The sequence below is a fragment of the Staurois parvus genome, unplaced genomic scaffold (genome assembly GCF_062004578.1).
Source record: "Staurois parvus isolate SC_StPar_1 unplaced genomic scaffold, SC_StPar_1.0 ptg000414l, whole genome shotgun sequence".
Classification (NCBI taxonomy): Eukaryota; Metazoa; Chordata; class Amphibia; order Anura; family Ranidae; genus Staurois; species Staurois parvus.
The window spans coordinates 6,724,184-6,746,352 of record NW_028318210.1 but is presented as its reverse complement, the minus strand read 5'-3'; the positions used below and the strand labels follow the sequence as shown (position 1 = coordinate 6,746,352).

The following is a 22,169-nucleotide window of genomic DNA, read 5'->3' as shown; positions in this document are numbered from 1 at the left end:
CATTCTTATAATATGTCAACAAAAGTTAGATTTGATTTCCATCATTTACACTTTCAAAATAACAGAAACAAAAAAATGGCGTCTGCAAAAGTTTGGGCACCCTGCAGAGTTAATATCTTGTACTGCCCCCTTTGGCAAGTATCACAGCTTGTAAACGCTTTTTGTAGCCAGCCAAGAGTCTTTCAGTTCTTGTTTGAGGTATCTTTGCCCATTCTTCCTTACAAAAGTCTTCCAGTTCTTTGAGATTTCTGGGCTGTCTGTCACGCACTGCTCTTTTAAGGTCTATCCATAGATTTTCAATTATGTTGAGGTCAGGAGATTGTGAAGGCCATGGCAAAACCTTCAGTTTACGCCTCTTGATGTAATCCCCCGTGGATTTCGAGGTGTGTTTAGGATCATTATCCATTTGTAGAAGCCATCCTCTCTTTAACTTCAGCTTTTTCACAGATGGCATCAAGTTACCATCCAAAATTTGCTGAAATTTTATTGAATCCATTTTTCCTTCTACTCGTGAGATGTTCCCTGTGCCACTGGCTGCAACACAACCCCAAAGCATGATTGATCCAACCCCATGCTTGTTGGATGGGATAGTTGGACAGAGGTTCTTTTCATTAAATTCTGTGCCCCTTCTTCTCCAATTGTACCTTTGCTCATTCCGGCCAAAAAGTTCAATTTTAACCTCATCGGTCCACAGAACTTGTTTCCAAAATGCATCAGGCTTGTCTATATGTTCATTTGCAAAGTTCAGACGATGATTTTTGTGGTGAGGACGTAGAAGAGGTTTTCTTCTGATGACTCTTCCATGAAGACCATATTTGTACAAGTATCTCTTTATAGTGGAATAGTGTACCACAACTCCAGTGTCTGCCAGATCTTTCTGGAGGGATCGTGCAGTCAAACGTGGGTTTTGAATTGTTTTTCTCACAATCCTGTGAGCTGTTCTGTCTGATATTTTTCTTGGTCTTCCAGATCTTGCTTTAACTTCCACTGTTCCTGATGACTGCCATTTCTTAATTACATTCCGAACAGAGGATATTGACATCTGAAAACGCTTTGCTATCTTCTTATAGCCTTCTCCAGCTTTGTGAGCGTCAACTATTTTCAGTTTCAGTTTTCTAGACAACTGCTTAGAAGAACCCATGGTGCTGATTGTTGGGGCAAGGTCAGATGAGTCTGGGCATTTAAAACCTTTGAGATTGACATCACCTGGTCTTCCCAGACGATGATTGAGAACAATCCATGACACTGGCAGGTCTCAGCTTTGCAAAGGGGGCAGTGCATGCTATAAACTCTGCAGGGTGCCCAAACTTTTGCAGACGCCATTTTTTTGTTTTCTGTTATTTTGAAAGTGTAAATGATGGAAATCAAATCTAACTTTTGTTTACATATTATAAGAATGTCTAATCTGTAATTTGATGCCTTTTGGAGATTTTTCCATCTTTCCTTGGCTTCTTTATGCACATTAATACAAATTTTTAGCTGGGGTGCCCAAACTTTCGATCCCCACTGTATATATATATACTGTATATATATTATACTGTTATTGCTACATTTAGATCTATGTTTGTATATATATATTTGTTTTTTGAACCACTGATGAACCACTTGGTCGCTCTTCTATGTTTCTTTTAAAAATGTGCTGCAGCACCTTTTTACAAGTACATCTGCTCTTACAGTTTCTCCAATGGTCTCATGTAGAGTCCCACAAATGCTGATTGAGCCTGCCAGTAAACTACACCTAATGGAGCTTCCATTGATGAGGTGGCAATGGTGCTCCTGAATTCAGAGCAGAGTTGCCTCTATCATGTAGGCTGTGCCTGCTTGTACTACAGTGGACACATTGCAAGGAGCCTGGCTGTCAGCATTGTCATGGCTGATTCACCAGCCTTTAGCTTGTCAATCAGCATATGGCCACACCCAGTCTTGCTCACTGCTTTCTGGATTGAGAGCACTGAAAACAGCCCATTGTGAGCTGCAGTGTCTGGGGACAAACTGGGAATTTGTGATTTTTTTAATTGTGTGCTTAGTGAGTAAGAAGTTTAAGTTGTGTTAAAGAGAACCTGTAATAGAATCTGTAGTATTGAGTAGCCTTTTTCAACCAGGATGCCTTCAGGCTTCTTCAGGTGTGCCTTGGCAAAATGCCCACAAATGGTATACATGCCAGCAGGTAGATCAATCTTGCCTTTTAGTACACAAAGCACAGGTTTTCATTGTGCACTTTTATGACCTTCTAGCTGCCAGCATCCTAACAAGCAATGACATCATCAGTTGATAAGGAGGACATAGGGTGCCTGCACATCATCCTTGCTTGCCCCTAACCTGCCCCTCTCCATCAGCACTGGGATCTGCTGCCCTAGGCAACACACAAATGTTGCCCCCCCAAAGGGGAAAGAGAGAGAGAGTTCAATAAGTGTGTGTATGTATGTGATTCTCTCCTCTCTCTCTTTTCTCCTCCTTTCTCTCTCTCTCTCTCACCTCTCTATCTTCCCTCTCTCCCTCTTTCTCTCTCTCTTCCCCTCCTCTCTCTTCCCCCCTCTCTCTTTCTCCCTCCCCCCTCTCTATCTCCCTCTCTCGTCCCTCTCTTTCTCTCTCTTCTCTCTCTCCCCCTCCCTCTCTCGTCCCTCTCTCTTCCCTCTTGCTCCCCCTCTCTCTTCCCTCTCTCTCTTCCCTCTCCTCTCTCCCTCTTCCCTCTCTCCCTTTCCTCTCTCTCTCGCTTCCCCCTCTCTCTCTCCTCCCCCTCCCTCTGTCTCTCTTCCCTCTCTCTCTTCTCTCTCTCCCCCTCCCTTCATGCTCTCTCCACTCTCCCTCTTCCCTCTCCCCCCCTCTCTCCCCTCCCCCCCACTCTCTTCCCTCCCCCCCTCTCTATCTTCCCTCTCTCTCTCGTTCCCCCCTCTCCCCCCCACTCTCTCTTCCCCTTATCTCTCTCCCTCTCTTCCCTCTCTCCTTCCCCCCCTCTTTCTCTCTCTCTCCCCCCCTCTCTTCCCTCTCTTTCCATCTCTCCACCCCCTCTCCCTCTTCCCACCTCTCTCTCCCTTCCCCCTCTCCCTATCTCTCCCCCCCTCTCTCTCTTCCCTCTCTCACTCTTCCCCCTCTCTCTCTTCCTTCTCTCTCCTCTCTTTTCTCTATCTCCCCTCTCTTTCTCTTCCCTCTCTCTTTCCTCTCTCTCTCTTCCTCCCCTCTCCCTCTTTCCCCCTCTCTCTCTTCCCCCTTTCTCCTCTCTCCCTTCCCCCTCTTTCTATCTCTTCCCTCTCTCTCTTCTCTCCCTGTCTCCCTCTTTCTCTCCTCTCTCCCTCTCCTCTTTCTTCCCTCCCGCCCCCCTCTCTCTTCCCTCTCTCTTTCCTCTCTCTCTCCCCCCTCTCTTCCCTCTCCCCCCCTCTCTCTCCCTCTCTCTTCCCCCCTCTCTTTCTCTCTCTCTCCCCCCTCTCTTCCTCTCCCTCTCCTCCCTCTCGCCCTCTCTCTCCCCTCTCTCTTTTCTATCTATCTCTCTCTTCCCTCTCTTTCTCTTCCCTCTCTCTTTCTCTCTTTATTCTCTCTTTCCTCTCTCTCTCCCCCACCCCCCTCTTCCCCCTTTCTCTTCCCCCTCTCCGCTCACTCTTTCCCTCTCTCTCTCTTCCCCCTCTCTCTCTTCCCCCTCTCTCTATATTTCCCCCCTCTCTCACTCTCCCCCTCTCTCTTCCCTCTTTCTTCTCTCTCCCTGCCTCTCTTTTATCTCTCTCTCCCCTCTCTCTTCTCTCTACCCCCCCCCTCTCTCTCTCTCTTCCGTCTCTCTTTCCTTTCTCTCTCTTCCCCCCTCTCTCCTCCCTCTCTCTCTCTCTTCCCCCCTCTCTCACTTCCCTCTCTTTCTCCCCCCCTCTCTCTCTTCCCTCTCTCTCTCCCCCCCTCTCTTCCCTCTCTCTCACTCTTCCCTCTCTGTCTCTCCCTCTTCCCTCCCCCCTCTCTCTCTCCCCTCTCTCTTTTACATCTCTCTCTCTTCCCATCTTTCCTCTCTTACTTCTCTCTCTCTCTTTCTCTTTCCTCTCTCTTTCCCCCTTCTCTCTCTCTCTATTCCCTCTCTCCCCTCCCCTCTCTTCCCCCTCTTTCACTCTGTTCCCCCCTCTCTCCCCACCCCTCTTCCCCCCTCTCTCTCTTCCCCCTCTTTCTCCCTCTTTCTCGACCCCCCCCCTCTCTCTCTTTCTCTCCCCTCTCTCTCTTTTATCTCTCTCTCTCTCTCTCTCTCTTTCTCTCTCTCTCTTCCCTCTCTCTTCTCTCTCTCCTTTCTCCCCCCCCCTCTCTCTCAGATCGTATGGGATTGCACACACACACAGTATGATTACACCCCACCTCCCTCTCCCTTCCCTCTCTTTCTCTCTCTTCCCCCTCTCTCTCGCTATCTTCTCTCTCTCTCTCTCTCTTTCTTTCTCTTCCCTCTCTCTTCCCCCCTCTCTCTCTTCCTCCTCTTTCGCTCTCCCCCCCTCTCTTCCCATCTCTCTCTCTTCCCCCCTCTCTCTCTCTTCCCCCTTTTCTCTCTTCCTCCTCTCCCTCTTCCGTCTCTCTCAGATCGTATGGGACTGCACACACACACACAGTATGATTACCCCCCACCTCCTCTAAGGGCTGCTGATCTCCTGGCAGCAGGAAATGTGGGCAGAGGTGGTAATCATACTGTGTGTGTGCAGTCCCATATGATCTGTCAGTCATTGTGCATCATGTGCTGGATGGATGACAGGAGGGAAGGTCCAGAGAACACAAAACAGCTCACCTCCTTCTGGGCTCTTTTCTCTCTGCCACTTCTCCTCTCCTTGCTTCAGGCGTTCCCCTGGTCCTGGCTCTGAGTGCGGATGGGGAAAGGAGCTCAGTGGAGATCGGCCACTCAGGAACACCAGCGCACCCCCCTCCATCCGATCAGGTCTGTCTCTCCCTCCAGCAGCAGAAAACCGACGGGAGGTAGAGGGGGAGAAACCTCAAACTGGCTTTCATCTGCTGGAGGGAGAGATACACAGTGCATCATTCCGCAATTGCTCTCCGCCACCACACTGATCCTCCTGCTGTCCGGGCCACCTACAGCAGTACCTCTGATGGCAGCCCTGCATGGCTGTGTCCGCATCTGCTCAACAGGTCCCTTCTTCTGGTGGGCGGTGCCGCCCTCCTAAAAATGTATGCCCTAGGCAAATGCCTTGTTTGCCTTGCGGTAGATACGCCCCTTACTGGGGTCACATTAGCTGAGTGAGGGAGAGAAAGTGAGAGACACATTGGAACACTAGTCGGTATCAGTATGCAAATGTGTATTTGCTTTGAAAGAATAAATCACCTCTAATATTGGGTGTACTGGGTGTGTGTAGAATAGTTTTTTTACAGTTTAGAATGGGGTGCCTTGAGATTGTGCAGAGTTTTAAAGGGTTCCTTGAGATTATCCATAATTTGAAAGAGTGCCTTGACTGAAAAAGGTTGAGAAACACTGGTATAGAGGAGAAAAAGAACTGAAAAGGTAGCGGTAGACACAAGAGGAAGTAAAAGGAATTTCCCTCTTAACTGTCGTCAGAACAATTGTTCCTGTATAAGATATATACTATAACTGTTTTGTTGACAACTGTAAATTTTATTGTTTTTCCATCACTTTCTCTCCTACAGTATTGACAATAGTCACCAAGACAGAGAGAGTCAATCTCTGTAGTGGGGACAAAGGCAGCAAAAAAAGCATTATTGAGGTTCCAACCCTTTTTTAACTCTATCCAAAAAAAAAATAATAGATAGACTTTATGGACAAATCATTTGCACGTCATACATACTGTGTTTAAGGGCAATAAAGGACTTGGATGTCAAAATGTTTTACTGGCATCCAAGTATACTTAATTGTGGAAAACCTTTACATTCCAATTGTTATATTTTTCCCTTTGAGTTGGTTAACTTCCAAAACTACTGCTATGTATTCCATGACCGCAATACACCAGAAGATCAGTAAAGGCATAAAAGAATTATGCTGTCTGACTTTCATATTTCAACAATATTGTGTATGGGTTTGTGCCATGGATATCCCAGCCAGCAAAGGAATATAGTTCATATATACAGGTGGAGGGATGGAGGTGGCAAAGGGCAGATACACAAAGTGACAAAACTCATCAGACTCAAATATGTGAGCAATTAAAAATATCAATCAAATAACTGATTGTCTTGCTTCTTCTACCTGAAACATTTACATGATGAACCAGTATTGGCCTTCATGGTTCAAATTCATCTGTACTGAGATAATACTGTGAGCAGTCATTGCTGAGTTTCGTTACCTGGGCTCCTTTGGTTTTGATACTTAGTCACTAACTCAGGACAAACATGCATCAGGTCTGATCAGAATAAAGTAAGAACTCTATCAGCATGCTTGTTCTGGGTCACTGACACAAAGGAGCCGATTTATAAAAAAATGTGCTTTTCAAATGTCTCAACATTTGTGCAAGCATAATAAATAATTCTTGTAAAGTAATATACTGTATGTGTAATAGTTTCCTTGTTGCCTTTCGCTGGGCGAGTATAACAATATTAAAATTTGAATAGCTTAAGAACATTTGACTATACAAGTTAATAGGCTAAGAACATTCAACCTGCAGGAGAAAATATGAGGAACACCTGCTCTTTGTACAGTCTATGGAGAATCTTGTGTGAAGGGACAGACGAATGGGTGTTCAACCAAACGAACCTCCCGCTGCAGAGTGAAGCAGTAAATCAGCCCAAAAACTATTGCAATCATTGAATTAGCATGGACGCCAGGCAAAAATTATTTAAATATAGCAATGGGTATCTCTATGTACCGTTACTATAAAAGCAAATTAAAGGACTGTAGGTGTTGCCCATAGCAGTCAGCTTCCTCTGATAAATTTCTATTCTAACCTAAGAAGGAAGGTGCAGGGGAGAAGTCAATTGGTTGCTAGATTCAACATGCCAAGTGACCTTACCGAGCCTAAAGTTGTAAATGACCTCAGTCCCAAATGAAGTTGCAAGTTACATCCATTGTAATAATCTGCCTTTGACATATGTTTATCTGTAATAAGTTACATATTTCTTCAACTATAAAGCTATTGTTTGCTTATTATTGGCTAAGTTAAATCTGTAATGGTATAGCATTACATGAAGGAAAATAATACTAATTGTGTCATTGTCAGCGCATGGCATGGGAGTATCGTGATTAACGCTGGATTCACATCAGGGAAAATGTTTATTTTTTTTTTAATAAAGGACTTGTCAAAATATGTGTTTGTGTTTTTATTTATTTTTCACAATTTTTTTGGTGAATAAGTAGAGGTACTATGTACTTCATACTCATTCACATTGGGGGGCCAGGATCTGATAAGTCATGCCCCCGCACCCCCACAACCCTGGCCTCAGCCCCTAAAGCACCCCTTCATGCTGAGGACATGTGGCCTGGTATTCGCTAGTCCTCCCCCTCTTTCCTGGCCTGCACGGTCAGATAGAGTCTGATATGGATTTTGGGGGGGACCTCATACCATTTTTTTGAGTTCCCCTCAAAACCCATACCAGACCTGAAGAGCCTGGTATGAATTGAGGGGGGATCCCCACGCTGTTTTTTTTACATTTCTTTCATTTACATTCTGCTGTCAGTCAGACACTCCTTAATAACCATCTATTAACAAATCAATTTGGATCATTTGTTATTTTGGATGCTCCAAACATCCGAATGAAAAAAATGAATTTCTTTGTTTTGTTATAATTAATTTCAAATTTGTTAAAATTCATTACTGTTGTTATTCAGAGATTAGGATACATCTGAAAAACAAAAATTTAGTCTGAATTTCGATTCGTAATGAATCACACATGTCTATTTATCAATGATTGCATTGCACTGCTTGCTAATAAGTGCATAAGACATACTGCAATTACATACAGTACTGAGAGGCCACTTTGGCATGCTTTTGTACATTACAGGAACTCTGTCTGTAAAACCAAAACATAAAATAAAGCTGCTCCTGCAAAGGACAACTTAGACACTCAACTCTACCAGGCCCGAGATCTCTACTGCAATACGTCAGTCTATGTCACTACAGAACACAGTGGTGATCCAGGGGCTGGTGGACTAAACTACATGTTCCAGGAGGGAACCAGGCATTTGACACTCCAGGAAGTGTGGCTTTCTGAAGATGTTTTCAGCCACTAACATTTCTTCACTGCAGCAGAGATACAGGGTTCTTATACTGTACCGCGCTCCAATATTATCAACCTTTTGTGATTGACCTTTTTTGATTGTGTGAATTTCTTACTATACCACCTATAATCCAATCATTACTTACTTCTATGGTGCTTAAATATACAATTAACATAAATTAATTTAAAAATGTGAATTAAAAAATTATATGTGATTATAACAAATATTAATAAAAAATTAATGAAAAATTGGAATGTCAATTCTATGTGAATAAAATTAATAAAAAATTAATAAAACATTAATAAAAAATGGGAATGTCAATTATTTTCTTTGAATTTGAGATGGTTTTGTTATTCAATTTAGTTAATGTGATGAGTCTGTGTTCGCAGCTTGAACCTCTCCCTCCTGTCTCCTCTCCTCTCTCCTCAGCACAGCCTTCTCAATTGTGCTTTCTTCACTGGCTGCTTTGTTTATTCCTCCATATACGGAACATGCAGAGAAGGGAAAAGAAACATAGTGTCTTATCCGGGATATAAGTGATTTATTGCTCTTTGATCTCCCACTCACATTGTGTAAATGTAAATAGCGCTTTGCATACAATGTATCCAGAACGTGCTTCAGACAGCCTGGCTGGTGTGTTTGCTTTCAGTAAATATACTCGCCGTTCCTCTGTGGATGCGTGATAACGTCACCGCCCCTCCCCTACGCGTTATGCTACAGGGACTCGTAGCTTCCTCTGGGGGATGTGGATTTGATCCACATCCCCCAGAGGAAGTTACGAGTCCCTGTAGCGTAACGCGTAGGGAAGGGGCGGTGACGTTATCACGCATCCACAGAGGAACAGCGAGTATATTTACTGAAAGCAAACACACCAGCCAGGCTGTCTGAAGCACGTTCTGGATACATTGTATGCAAAGCGCTATTTACATTTACACAATGTGAGTGGGAGATCAAAGAGCAATAAATCACTTATATCCCGGATAAGACACTATGTTTCTTTTCCCTTCTCTGCATGTTCCGTATATGGAGGAATAAACAAAGCAGCCAGTGAAGAAAGCACAATTGAGAAGGCTGTGCTGAGGAGAGAGGAGAGGAGACAGGAGGGAGAGGTTCAAGCTGCGAACACAGACTCATCACATTAACTAAATTGAATAACAAAACCATCTCAAATTCAAAGAAAATAATTGACATTCCCATTTTTTATTAATGTTTTATTAATTTTTTATTAATTTTATTCACATAGAATTGACATTCCAATTTTTCATTAATTTTTTATTAATATTTGTTATAATCACATATAATTTTTTAATTCACATTTTTAAATTAATTTATGTTAATTGTATATTTAAGCACCATAGAAGTAAGTAATGATTGGATTATAGGTGGTATATTAAGAAATTCACACAATCAAAAAAGGTCAATCACAAAAGGTTGATAATATTGGAGCGCGGTACAGTATAAGAATTCATAGTTTATATTTATACACCTAGAGAGGGTGTAATCAGTGCCTAGCGATCTAATATTTAATAAATATTCACTTAAGCACACAATTAACACTAATAATAGAGTAAGTTAACTCCTGGTGGCTCACAAAAAACTATTCTATTAAAATTGTAGAGATACAGGGTTCCTTCGAGGTGAGTCTCTAAGGTCTTATTTGCAGGGTCAGCTTTATTTTAGTGACCTTAAGCGTTTGTAAAGGATAATTTTTTAATTAAAATAAAAAACCCTAGGATACTTACCTGCTCTGTGCACCTTCTCTTCTGCGGTTTCCCACCAATGCTCTTGGCTCCTCATCTTCTGTGTGTGTCCCCATAGCAAGCCACTTGGTATGGAGGAACACCTGCCGGCTCACTCCTGAGCTGGGTTGCGTGTGCGTCTATGGACATGCACAGCATGGCTCGGCCTCGCCACCCACTACCTCCTCAGAGGTTTTGATTGACATCAGCAGAAGCCAATGGTTCCCACTTTTGCCTCTGTGAGGAAAGCAATAGAGACCAGTGCCGCTGCAGACGGGCACAGTGCTGGATCAAGACAGGACGCAAGTAAGTATATAGGGATGTGAGGAGGTGTTACAAGTACTGGGACATTTGTTACCTTAATGAAGGGAATGCATTAGGTAAAAAATGCCTTGCATTTAGAACCACTTTAAGTTTCATAGCAGCATGGTGAATTAGGATTGTAAAGAAAGTGCAGATATATAAACATCCATGAGAGATCTGGAAAACTAGCAGATGTGTAAAATGTTATAAGTCATAGCAACAAGCCATTGGCTCATCTAAGTCACTTTTTCCTGTTCACTGGCCAATATGTAAAAATACCCCCATCCCAATTCTCTTTATACTTATATACAGTAGTATACTTATACTGACCTTGGACTTCAGGAAGATGAGAGCTTTGCTGTTGTTTTCCAGAAAATGAACCCTCATCTTCCCTCGTGCTGGTTTAGGCAGTTGTTCTCCTGAAATATATTCCAAGAGCCGAAGCAGGTACAGGCCATCACATAGTTCTGTGTATATATCTGTAATGGGTTGACAATCCTGTACAGAAACAAAGAGCAGATCAGACCAACATGTTCCCAGAGAAGGTTTCCAATACCAGACATGTATGGGACAACAGTGAGCCTCATTTATATATTAAAGGAGTCTCATCCACTAATTTGTAAAGATTACAAAACAACCCACAGACCAACAAACACATTTCATGTGATGACTGAAAGGGTAACTCTACTTTTGTGGAAAAAAATATACAAGTGATAAAAATAATATAGGGTATACAATTGCTACACAAGCCATGCTTTATTTTAATGTCCTGCTCTGGGATCGATGTGATTTGTGGCTTTAATGTTATTGAAAATTACCTTTCCATTTCAGTCTGAAGCCACTGTAATTTTCTGTAAAATAACATGTAATGTAGCAACCTGGAGACATTCTGTACACTGTTGGGGTACAGGATGCTCCAAGAATTGTAATTTACTGCTTGTGTGATTGGCTCAGTGATTTTCCAAGAAGTCTGCACTAAGATACAAATCAGATTTTAGACACCCAACAAGAATTTGAGTCTTGTTGAGATACTCCGCAAGGGTTGAATACTTGTAAAGGGATGCAGACCCTGCAGCTTTTCTTATCAGAGCACTGAGAATGCGCCAGTCAAAAATAATGAAGATCCTTCCATTCATATTTAGTCTGCAAAGGACATAGCAAAACAAACAGCCATTACTTCACAGCAAAAAAAAAAGGTAGGAATCTGCTATAAAGTTTGTTATAATTCTTACAATGTACATTGATCACCTGGGGGGTTGTTTTTCTGAAGAAAAATGAAGTTACTTCTAAATTTCTTATGTAAAACTTACATTGTTAATGCTGCTATTTCTCTAAGTTTACTCTTCATGATAGGGTGAGAATGTTCACAATTTGGGAGCAATTTTGGGAGTAATTTGAAGTTTCTTGCTCCTTCAAACATACAGATACTGTTTGATATTATTGGGATATCCAGATGACTGAAGGGATGTCGCTCATGGAGTAAATCCAGGACATACTCACATGTAATATCTCCATATAAAGGCATATAGAAACTCTAATAATAAACTTCTTTTATTTGGCCTAAAGCAAAACAAATGCAGAAACCACATCTAAGGACTGGTAAACTGCAACATACCCTACTACATTTTTTATTGCGTTTAGATATGCTTTAAGTTAGGGTAGTTGTAATTCCAGACACAACTCAATCGCCATGTGGCTGCTCTCACAGTTGGCTGTCCCACAGATGTGTGCTCAACTCATCTGAAAATCTAGATTTATGTCAATGAACTGGGGAGGAGGGAGTAGTCGTCAGATTCTCTAAACTCATTGTCTTGGGGAAGAACTGTCATTCAAACAAGGTTTTTAAATGTGTCCAACTGGTCTTCCTGCCAACTGCCACCTTCCAAATCCACCACCAAATGGTTTAAGATTGTCTTCCCTCCCTGAATGTTGAAATAAACACAGGAGTATAGGGTATTTCTCCAGGGGTCTGTCTGACAGCAGATCAGAGCAGCAAGAGAGACCTTAAAAGGAGAGTACTGGCTCAATATGGTCCCTCCCGTAAAGTAAACCTGTTTACTCACTAGTATGGCCACATTACAGGTTCACTTTACTGTGCAGGTGATATCTGTAAATTGTAATCTTAGATAATAATCAGGGAGGAGAATCATATCTTTTTGATGCCAGGAATGTCACACTGCACACAATCAATTACATTCCAGAAAGTGTCTATGTCCTGCATTTACTGCCAATATAAAAATACATCTCATTCCTTACACATTTATGACACTCATCACTCATGTGTTATAACTGTCCAGAGGTCAGAATAGAAGTAACAACCACCCATGAAAGATGAAATCATCTGTACTAATATGGCAACTTTCTGTGCCAGAGTACAAGCTAAGATCCCTACAGATGATTTATGACTGCAGAATAAGGGAAATGCACACCACACCTACACTGCTAGAGGGAATCTGTAGATAAATCACACTTATCAGTGGGTCCTGTGCCAGTATAACCAAATCATGGTATTGTTCTAGGTTAAAAAGAAACACCTCTTGCATGTGAATTTACAGTACCTCCTAACTTTCGCATTTGAAAAAAGAGGTGCACCTTGGGATTGAGAAGACATGCGGCACGCTAAACAAGACACACCAAAAATGGTCGTGGTTAAATTGTGCGGATAATTGGGCATGGCATAAAAAAGCATAGTTAGAGTCTGGGCCTACATATTGTATAGGCTATACATAGTCCGCAGTACATGATACCCCATAATTACTGTGCTATGAGTGTGCTGTGTGCAGGAGACAGGCAGGCTCCGATCTGCCAGTTCAACACATCAGGAGAGTCAGCAGACTTGTTTGCCTTCATTTGCCTTCATAAAACTGCACAACAGTTTTGAGCCTCCTTGTTCTTTGTCAGGTTCAATGCTGTTTATGAGCAAGAAATTTCAGAGTGTGATGACTCTTGGAGACATATATATACTTTATATAGTCTCAAGGGTAGCCACTATACTCTGTTTGAGGTAAATGCCCAGGTGCTCACCTGCAAAAAAACCAAAACAATCAAATCCAAACTAGTATAGAGGCCCCCTTGAGAAAGATGGACTGAGCTTCAACGAAACATCAATAAAAACATTGCTGTTTTATCTCTCTCCTCTGAAAGACCTGTGAGTATCTCTATACCAGTTTTGAATACATATCCACTCCCCAGCCACTTTATTAGGTACACCTTGCTAGTGCCAAGAAAATATCCCCCACACCATTACACCACCAGCCTGAACCATTGATACAAGGCAGGATGGATCCATGTTTTCATGTTGTTTATGCCAAATTCTGACCCTACCATCTGAATGTCACAGCAACCAATCTGCCCATTCCTCTGTCATCCTCTGTCATCAACAATGCATTTTCGTCCACACAACTGCCACTCACTGGATATTTTCTCTTTTTCAGACCATTCTCTGTAAGCCCTAGATATGTTTGTGTGTAAAAATCCCAGTAGATCAGCAGTTTTTGAAATACTAAGACCAGCCCATCTGGCACTAACAACCATGCCACGTTCAAAGTTACATAAATCCCCTTTCTTCCCCATTTTCATATAAATTGAATAACGAAAGCCCTAACTATGGTGAAATAAAAACAAAAAATTACAATTAAAATACTGTAGCCACTAGTGTACACAACCCATGTCTCGGTGGGGCAATTTATACAATCATAATGTGAAGAGAAAAAATGCTGTGCTACATGAAACAATGGCACAATTCATTATATAACCAAAAAAAAAGTGAAACGATAAATATATATATATATATATATATATATATATATGTATATATTAGAAGCTCCCTCCTGATAAGCGTCTTTGTATCAGCCGTATTCCTCATTAAAAAGAACTCAACATAGTGCTTTATTCTTTTAAACTTTTATTCATCAATTAAACATAAGAAATACACTCACATTCCGGAGGTGTATATTGCACCAGGTATGATGAAGATCCAGTGATGTACTGATTAAACAATAGATGGCAGTATCTTGTGTTTAATCAGTACATCACTGGATGTTCATCATACCTGGTGCAAAATACACCTCCGGAATGTGAGTGTATTTCTTGTTTAATTGATGAATAAAAGTTTAAAAGAATAAAGCACTATGTTGAGTTCTTTTTAATGAAGATTACGGCTGATACAAAGATGCTTATTAGGAGGGAGCTTACTTTGGAGTCTTCATTCAGCAAGCTGATCTTCTGAGTCCATATGGGACCAAAAGTGCCGTTAGACCATAACATTGTATAATGTAAGGTCACACTGCGTGAGGTGAGCAGATATATGGTGGAGGATGTCTTTGCATGGGAATTGATGACAGATGCACATATTTTTTGGTATCCAAAGGAGGGTTCACTGAATGAACACTATATTGATTGAACTTGATTTTGTGAATGACTTTTGTTTGATTCATACTTAAAAATATTCTTTATTTTAAATTTTTTGTGTGTGTTTTTGTATTTTATATATATATATATATATATATATATATATATATATACAGTTGCAAGAAAAAGTATGTGAACCCCTTGGGATTACGTGGAGTTTTGCATGAATTGGGCATAAAATGTGCTCTGAACGTCATCTAAGTCACAATAGAAGAACACAGTCTGCTGAACATAATACTACACAAACATTAGATGTTGCCATGGTTTAATTGCACATAACATGTAAACATTCACAGTGCAGGGAGGAAAAAGTATGTGAGGCCCTAGCTTAATGACTTCTCCCAGAGCTAATTGGAGCCAGGAGTGAGCCAACCTTGACTCCAATCAGTGTGATGATATTGGATGTGTTGCTGACAGCTGTCCTGCCCTTAAAAAACACACACCTGTTTTGGGATTACTGGTTTCAAGAAGCACTGTCTGATGTGAACCATGCCTCGCAGAAAAGAGCTCTCAGAAGACCTTCGATCAAGAATTGTTGACTTGCATTAAGCTGGAAAGGGTTACAAAAGTATCTCCAAAAGCCTTGATGTTCATGTGTCCACGGTAAGACAGACTGTCTACAAATGGAGAAAGTTTAGCACTGTTGCTACTCTCCCTAGGCGTGGTCGTCCTGTAAAAATGACAGCAAGAGCACAGCGCAGAATGCTGCATGAGGTAAAGAAGAATCCCAGAGTGTCAGCTAAAGACCTACAGAAATCTCTGGCACATGCTAACATTTTTGTTGACACATCTACAATAAGGAAAACATTAAACAAGAATGGAGTACATGGGAGGACACCACGGAGGAAGCCATTGCTGTCCAAAAAGAATATTGCAGCACGTTTGAAGTTTGCAAAAGAGCACCTGGATGTTCCACAGCACTACTGGCAAAATATACTGTGGACAGATGAAACCAAGATTGAGTTGTTTGGGAAGAACACACAACACTATGTGTGGAGAAAAAAAGGCACAGCACACCAACATCAAAACCTCATCCCCACTGTAAAACATGGCGGAGGGAGCATCATGGTTTGGGGCTGCTTTGCTGCCTCAGGGCCTGGACGGATTGTTGTCATTGATGGGAAAATGAGTTCCAGAGTTTATCAAGACAATTTGCAAGAAAACGTACGACCATCTGTCCGCCAACTGAAGCTCCGCAGAGGATGGGTGATGCAACAGGACAATGACCCAAAGCATACAAGTAATTCAACAAAACAATGGCTGCAATAACACAGAATACGCCTTCTGGAGTGGCCCAGTCAGAGTCCTGACCTCAACCCGATTGAAATGCTGTGGCATGATCTTAAGAGAGCGATTCACACCAGACATCCCAAGAATATTGCTACACTGAAACAGTTTTGTGAAGAGGAGTGGTCCAAAATTACTATAGATCGTTGTGCAGGTCTGATCTGCAACTACGGGAAACGTTTGGTTGAGGTTATTGCTGCCAAAGGAGGGTCAACCAGTTATTAATTCCAAAGGTTCACATACTTTTTCCTCCCTGCACTGTGAATGTTTACATATTATGTGCAATTAAACCATGGCAACATCTAATGTTTGTGTAGTAGTATGTTCAGCAGACTGTGTTCTTCTATTGTTGTGACTTAGATGACGTTCAGAGCACATTTTATGCCCAATTCATGCAAAACTACACGTAATCCCAAGGGGTTCACATACTTTTTCTTGCAACTGTATATATATTTATATTTTTATTTCAATATTAATATTTTTCTACAATTTTTTTGTCTAATATATATATGTACATTTATCTTTTCACTTTGTTTTTTGGTTATATCATGGATTGTGCCTTTGTTTCATGTAGCGCAGCATTTTTGCACTTCACATTATGATTCCCCATTCTCATGCTCAGTTTGAACTTAAGTAAGTTGTCTTCACCATCGCTACATGTCTAAATGCATTGAGTTTCTGCCATGTGATTGGCTGATTAGTAATTTGTGTTACCAAGCAAGGGAGGTAGACTGAACAGTAGTGCCTAGTGAGAGGTGAGAGAAACAGCAGTGCCTAACGGAGGGTGGGGGGAACAACAGTGCTGAGAAAGTTGTGGGAGGGGGGACAATAGTGCTCAATGGAAGGTAGAGGGGAAGGGAACAACGGTGCCAAGCAGGGGATGGGGGAGAACAATAGTACCTAGTGGGGGGGTTAACATTAGTTCCCAGTGGAAAATGGGGGTGAACAAAAGTGCTCAGCAGGGCAGAGCAAAAGTTCCACTGGAGGGTGGGGGAACAACAATAGTGCCCAGCGGGGGGTGGAAAGAACAGCAGTGTCCAGTAGAGGCAGGTCTGAGGCTTGTTCTGTTGCTCCTCTTTCTCACTACGAGGACTATACAGACTCTATGGAACACACGAGCACTCCACCCCAAAGAGTCTGCAGAAAACTGGATTAAGCACTCTAGCACTTGGCTCAGGGACACAGCCTGGATTCTTGGGACACCAAGATTTTATTAAAAACCAGGGACAGTCAAGCGGAATCTAGGATTGTTGATGGATAATGTACTTTTATTTTTTTTGTTCTTGGTCTGCTAAATAAACTATTAAAAGTATTTTTTATATCTGTTTGATAAGCGCTAAAAAATACCTGTTGATACTGCCAGGAAGCCAGTGCTGTCGGGGTTATGCGCTAGCTAAAATATTATCTCAACTTTTCTATCTGTTTGCTAAGCATTAAAGACTACCCATTTATCCTGTCATGAATCCAGTCCTATCTAGTGTTATATAAAAAATAACTTTTTGTCTCAAATACTGTTGTCAACTCTCACCATTTAATCCGTGAACTACCAAACATCTTCCCCTATGTTATGGTAATGAGGAGAGGGGACGTATTCTTTATTTTAAAGATGAGTTATTGTTTTAGCATGTTTGTATTTGTATACAAATGTTTGTATTTGTATACAAATTTGTATAATAAACAAATACAATTGCATGTCCCTTAATAGCTTTAACAGTACATATTTCACTTAGTGGAAATCTTTTACACAACAGATACAGTATGTTCATATGACATATATGAATAAACAGAATTCTACAGAAAGTTGTGGACTCCACTAAACAACAGTGCAGTCCAGAGGTAAAAGAGTACACAAAAAAAAAACACAATGACAACGTTGCCATATCATAAAAACACCTGCCTGGGCACACAGACATACCTAATACTCGATGCTGATGCACATATAGTCCTGTGTGGATTATCTCCACTTGCAGTCAGAGCATATTAAATATAATGGTGATATCACTAACAGCGGCAGATGGCTAGGTCACTGTCAGCTTGACAGTAATGCCAGAACTAGTGAACAGCAGCCACAGATAACAGTGACCTATGGGTGGGAATTGTAGTGAGGCGCAGCCTCTCACTGTTTGACAGTAAAAAGAGTCACCAGGTGTGCAGCACTCAACCGAGCAGTCACAATCCAAGGGATGAATCTCAATATGGACACAACCTGGTCCAATTGTATAAGCTCACCACTCCGAATACGGTCACTGGTTCCGATAAATCCTGGTCCACTGTACTCCATGCAGAGATGAGTATGCATATGACTGCAGTAGCAAGTCCAGTGTGGCGCGGCTAGTTGGTAAAGCCACATGGGGGTGTCTGAGTGTCCGGGACGTGGGAGTCACGACGCTGTAATGTCAACGCGTTTCGCCCACCGAGTTACGTGAGCTGCTTCAGGACACCACCTGAGACCTTTGGCCGGAAGAACCCTATGGCTGCAACCATAAAATAGACTCACGCACAGTTTAGAGTGAACTGATATTTTGGTTATATTATATTGAGGTAAAATTCATACACAGTAGAACAACAAGAAAGTATGTGCATGGAATAACAGCTAATACTCAAATCAATTATAGATGTTCTGCAATTCAGAACTTAAATGGTAACCCCAGCTCTGAGATGTTTCTTCCCAAGCGAGCAGAAGGGGAAACAATTGAATTGTCAAGCTAACTTACATTGGGATCTCAGGTACTAGTGGCTGGGTTTAATTCTGAGAAAAAGAAAGAGCTCTTTCATTAGATAGGTCAATGTCCCTTTAAACTGCAGTGTCCAATCTTCTGATGGAGCCCTAGTTGGTGCACATGAGGATTTAAATTATGCAAAGAAAGGATTTCCTTAAGAGAGGGTGAACAGAAAGAAAGGGGAACTGGTCCTTTAAGTGATGTTGAATTAGGATGGTGAAATCTAAAATTAGGCTGAAATTAAGGAAAGGGGCGAAACACACTTCTGTAGGGGTTAGTTCCTCTTTATATGGGCAGCAAACTACAGCGATAAAGAAATTCCTTGACAAATGACACAGACTGGAACCGAAGCACTAATACAACTTGACCCGCAGGCTGCAGATATTGCAACAGGCTCTGGTTATTTGATGTGTTGAAAGCTCATGATTAGTAGGCCCTAAGGCAGGATAGGCCGGACGATCTAGGCCTTAGCACAGGTAACTAACAGGTAAAACAATAGATGTTAAACTGAGAAGAAAGTAACTGGAATAAGCAATGTCATTTGCAATTTAGATGATGTGGGTATGGAGGTCTCTCACCAGATCCGTGGCTTCGGTCAGGTAGCAGATAGTCTCTGTGCAGATGGGGGCCCCCATGTTCTCCGGATTCCTCTGACACAGATCACTCCAGATGACAGCATTTCGGTCTGTCTGCTCACAAGGTTATCAGCAGTGTTGGAGGTCAGCAATTCCTCCTCACTCCTTCACTCTCTGCGGCCTAGCCCAGCCCAGGCCTCCAGCATCCTGCACAGTTTTCCCCTCCCAGGCTTCTGTATTTATATGCCTCCGCCAATTAGCTAGCTCATCTGGGAAATGTGGTTCTTCAACAGAGTCTGGAGAACTGAGCTGCAGAACACTGCCATCTTATGTCTATTTAACATCCTGCAACCAGTATTTCTGCAGGGTGTTACATGTATAATATACCATTTAGTATCAAAGTGGACCTGAACTAAAAAAAATGAAGGTTTGCTATGTTATAGGGAAAATTTAGACATGTTTAATGTTCCTAAGAAACAATCTGAGAATGTATCTTTTGTCTTGAATATCTCCTGAAACATAGCAGTGCACTTCTTGGTATGTGAGTGTGCCTAGGTATTCCTGTATCTACGGCCTCATAGCCGTACAAGCTGTGATAATTCCCAGAATGGACCAATAACTCTATCAAACACCTCCGCATTCTTCAAAAGATCGAATGAAATTTGAAGATAACGTTCTTTCTGATCTTCTGTCAAGATTCGAGGCACCATCTTCGCAAAAATCTTTCTCATTCCCAAATCCTCCGTTAGAATCTGCTGCGCTGTATCCCTATTCATGTTCTATTCTTCTGCCATCATTCACATGCTCAATATTCAATCTGAGTATCTGAGGGTTTGTACTCTATCTACATTTGCATCCTTCCTTTGTGTTTTTGGCTGCTCACTTATTCCGTCATCATGGACATCTTCTGCCCCTCCTTAACCTGCTTATGCCATTCAAAAACACTTCATGGAATGTTCACCATAAGCCTGCTGTAACTGAGATAAAGTTTCACTTACACTTTTGCCAATTCTCATGCACAATTTGATGTTAATCAGCTGCTCTAGATTCCTGTCACTCATTTTCCACCAACAGCACATGTGTTATATCTTCTACTACTCCATAGAGACTGAGTCAACTGGTCGAGTGAAAGTATATGTCAGAATATGGTCGAGTGCAAGTGGCTGTGTGATTCAACACCATAGTGCTACATTGTGGGCATTGTGGGTATTAAATTGTCACACCCCATATATCTGCATTTTGAAATCCAGGACACTGGTCTCTGACTGTTATTCTCAGGGAGGATTTAAAGTGAGACTTGGTGATGTCACTACGGTACTTCTCATTCTTCTCCTTGCTGGAGGCTACAACATGAGGAAACAAAGTCCTGCCTCTACCAAGATGGCCACTTCCACGCAGGGACACAGTGCAGAACAAGTAAGTCAGTAATAGGTAATAGATCGACTGCAGGAAGACCCCAGACAATACTGGTACCTGCTTCACCCTCTGCCTGCCATTTTTTTGGCACAGCTTCTTTAATGACCCTTATGTCAAACTTTTCACTTTGAAAAAATATCTTCACTTTCAGTGACACCTCCATGGCATAAGAAGGTACATCGTATACTACATGCTCTATAAAAGTGCTATGGAATAATACTTAAACAAATGCAATAATTTAAAAAAAAGTATAGGTAGCATTCTAATTACATGCTGTCTGTAGATGTTGTTCATCCAGTTGGTAAAAGTTTTCTTCTGCATAGCCATGCGCTGCTCTTGCAGCTTTTTAATATGTCCTTTCTCATATTCTCGCATTCCTTCTTCCTCCATTGCTTCTTCTGAGAACAAACAAACATTTTGTTAGAATATTTCAATACTTAGAGTCTTTAGTTAATTTTAAATAAACATTCCCAATGATTCTAATACATATTCACCAACTTTGCCAGCAGATAAACATTTATTGATCACAAATAAGCACACATAACAGTAAAACCCATTTTATGATCAGTCTTTGACAATTCCAAATTACCAAATGGAAACTTCGGATAAGAAAAAGACACTCTCTCTCGCTTTCTTCTGAAAATGTTAGCTCCCTAGATTTCAGGCTAAATGTGTGGCTTCCTCGAGTAAGCATGTTGCCAGAGAAGTCAAAGTAAAGACAGAACTCCCTAGATTCTTCTTGTGGGTCAATGACTCACAAACTATTCTGTATATTAGATCAACATGGCAGGCAAACCACTTTTTAAAAGAGGGGTCAGGATCAGCACCATACATACAGTGAGGAACAGAAGTATTTGGACACCCTGTGATTTTGCAAGTTCTCCCACTTAGAAATCATGGAGGGGTCTGAAATTCACATTGTAGGTGCATTCCCACTCTGAGAGACAGATTTTTGCTGAACATAAGTATTTGAACACCTAAGAAACAGCAAGAATTCTGGCTCTCAAAGACCTGTAAAAAGCCTTTAAAAAGTCCACCTCTACTCCACTCCTTAATCTAACTTAGTAGCACCTGTCTGAGCTCTTTAAAGACACCTGTCCACCCCACAGTCAGTCAGACGCCAACTACTACCATGGGCAAGACCAAAGAGTTGTCAAAAGACACCAGAGACAAAATTGTGGACCTCCACAAGGCTGGAAAGGGCTACGGGCAATTGCCAAGCAGCTTGGTGAAAATAGATCAACTGTTGGAGCAAATGTTAGAAAATGGAAGAGGCTAAAGAAGACTGTCAGTCTCCCTCGGACTGAGGCTCCATGCAAGATCTCACCTCGTGGTGTATCACTGATGATAAGAAAGGTGAGGAATCAGCCCAGAACTACAAGGGAGGAGCTGGTCAATGACATGAAGAGAGCTGGGACCACAGTTTCAAAGGTCACTGTCGGTAGAACACTATGCCATCATGGTTTCAAATCATGCATTGCACGGAAGGTTCCCCTGCTCAAGTCATCACATGTCCAGGCCCGTCTGAAGTTTGCCAATGACCATCTCGATGATCCAGAGGAGGCATGGGAGAAAGTCATGTGGTCAGATGAGA

At 41.8% G+C, this 22,169-nt stretch overlaps 1 protein-coding gene across 1 annotated transcript in view; it reads right to left on the bottom strand.

Moving 5' to 3' along the window:
- SPTBN5 (spectrin beta, non-erythrocytic 5) overlaps window positions 1-20,965 on the bottom strand; it is a 435,120-nt gene extending 414,155 nt beyond the window's left edge. The window contains exons 1-2 of the mRNA XM_089686901.1: window positions 20,846-20,965; window positions 10,498-10,665 (exon numbers count right to left, since the gene is read on the bottom strand). Of these exons, the coding sequence (XP_089543027.1) occupies window positions 10,498-10,665; window positions 20,846-20,965 (288 nt within the window). The remainder of the gene's footprint in view (window positions 1-10,497; window positions 10,666-20,845) is intronic.
- Between the last annotated feature and the right edge of the window lie 1,204 nt (window positions 20,966-22,169).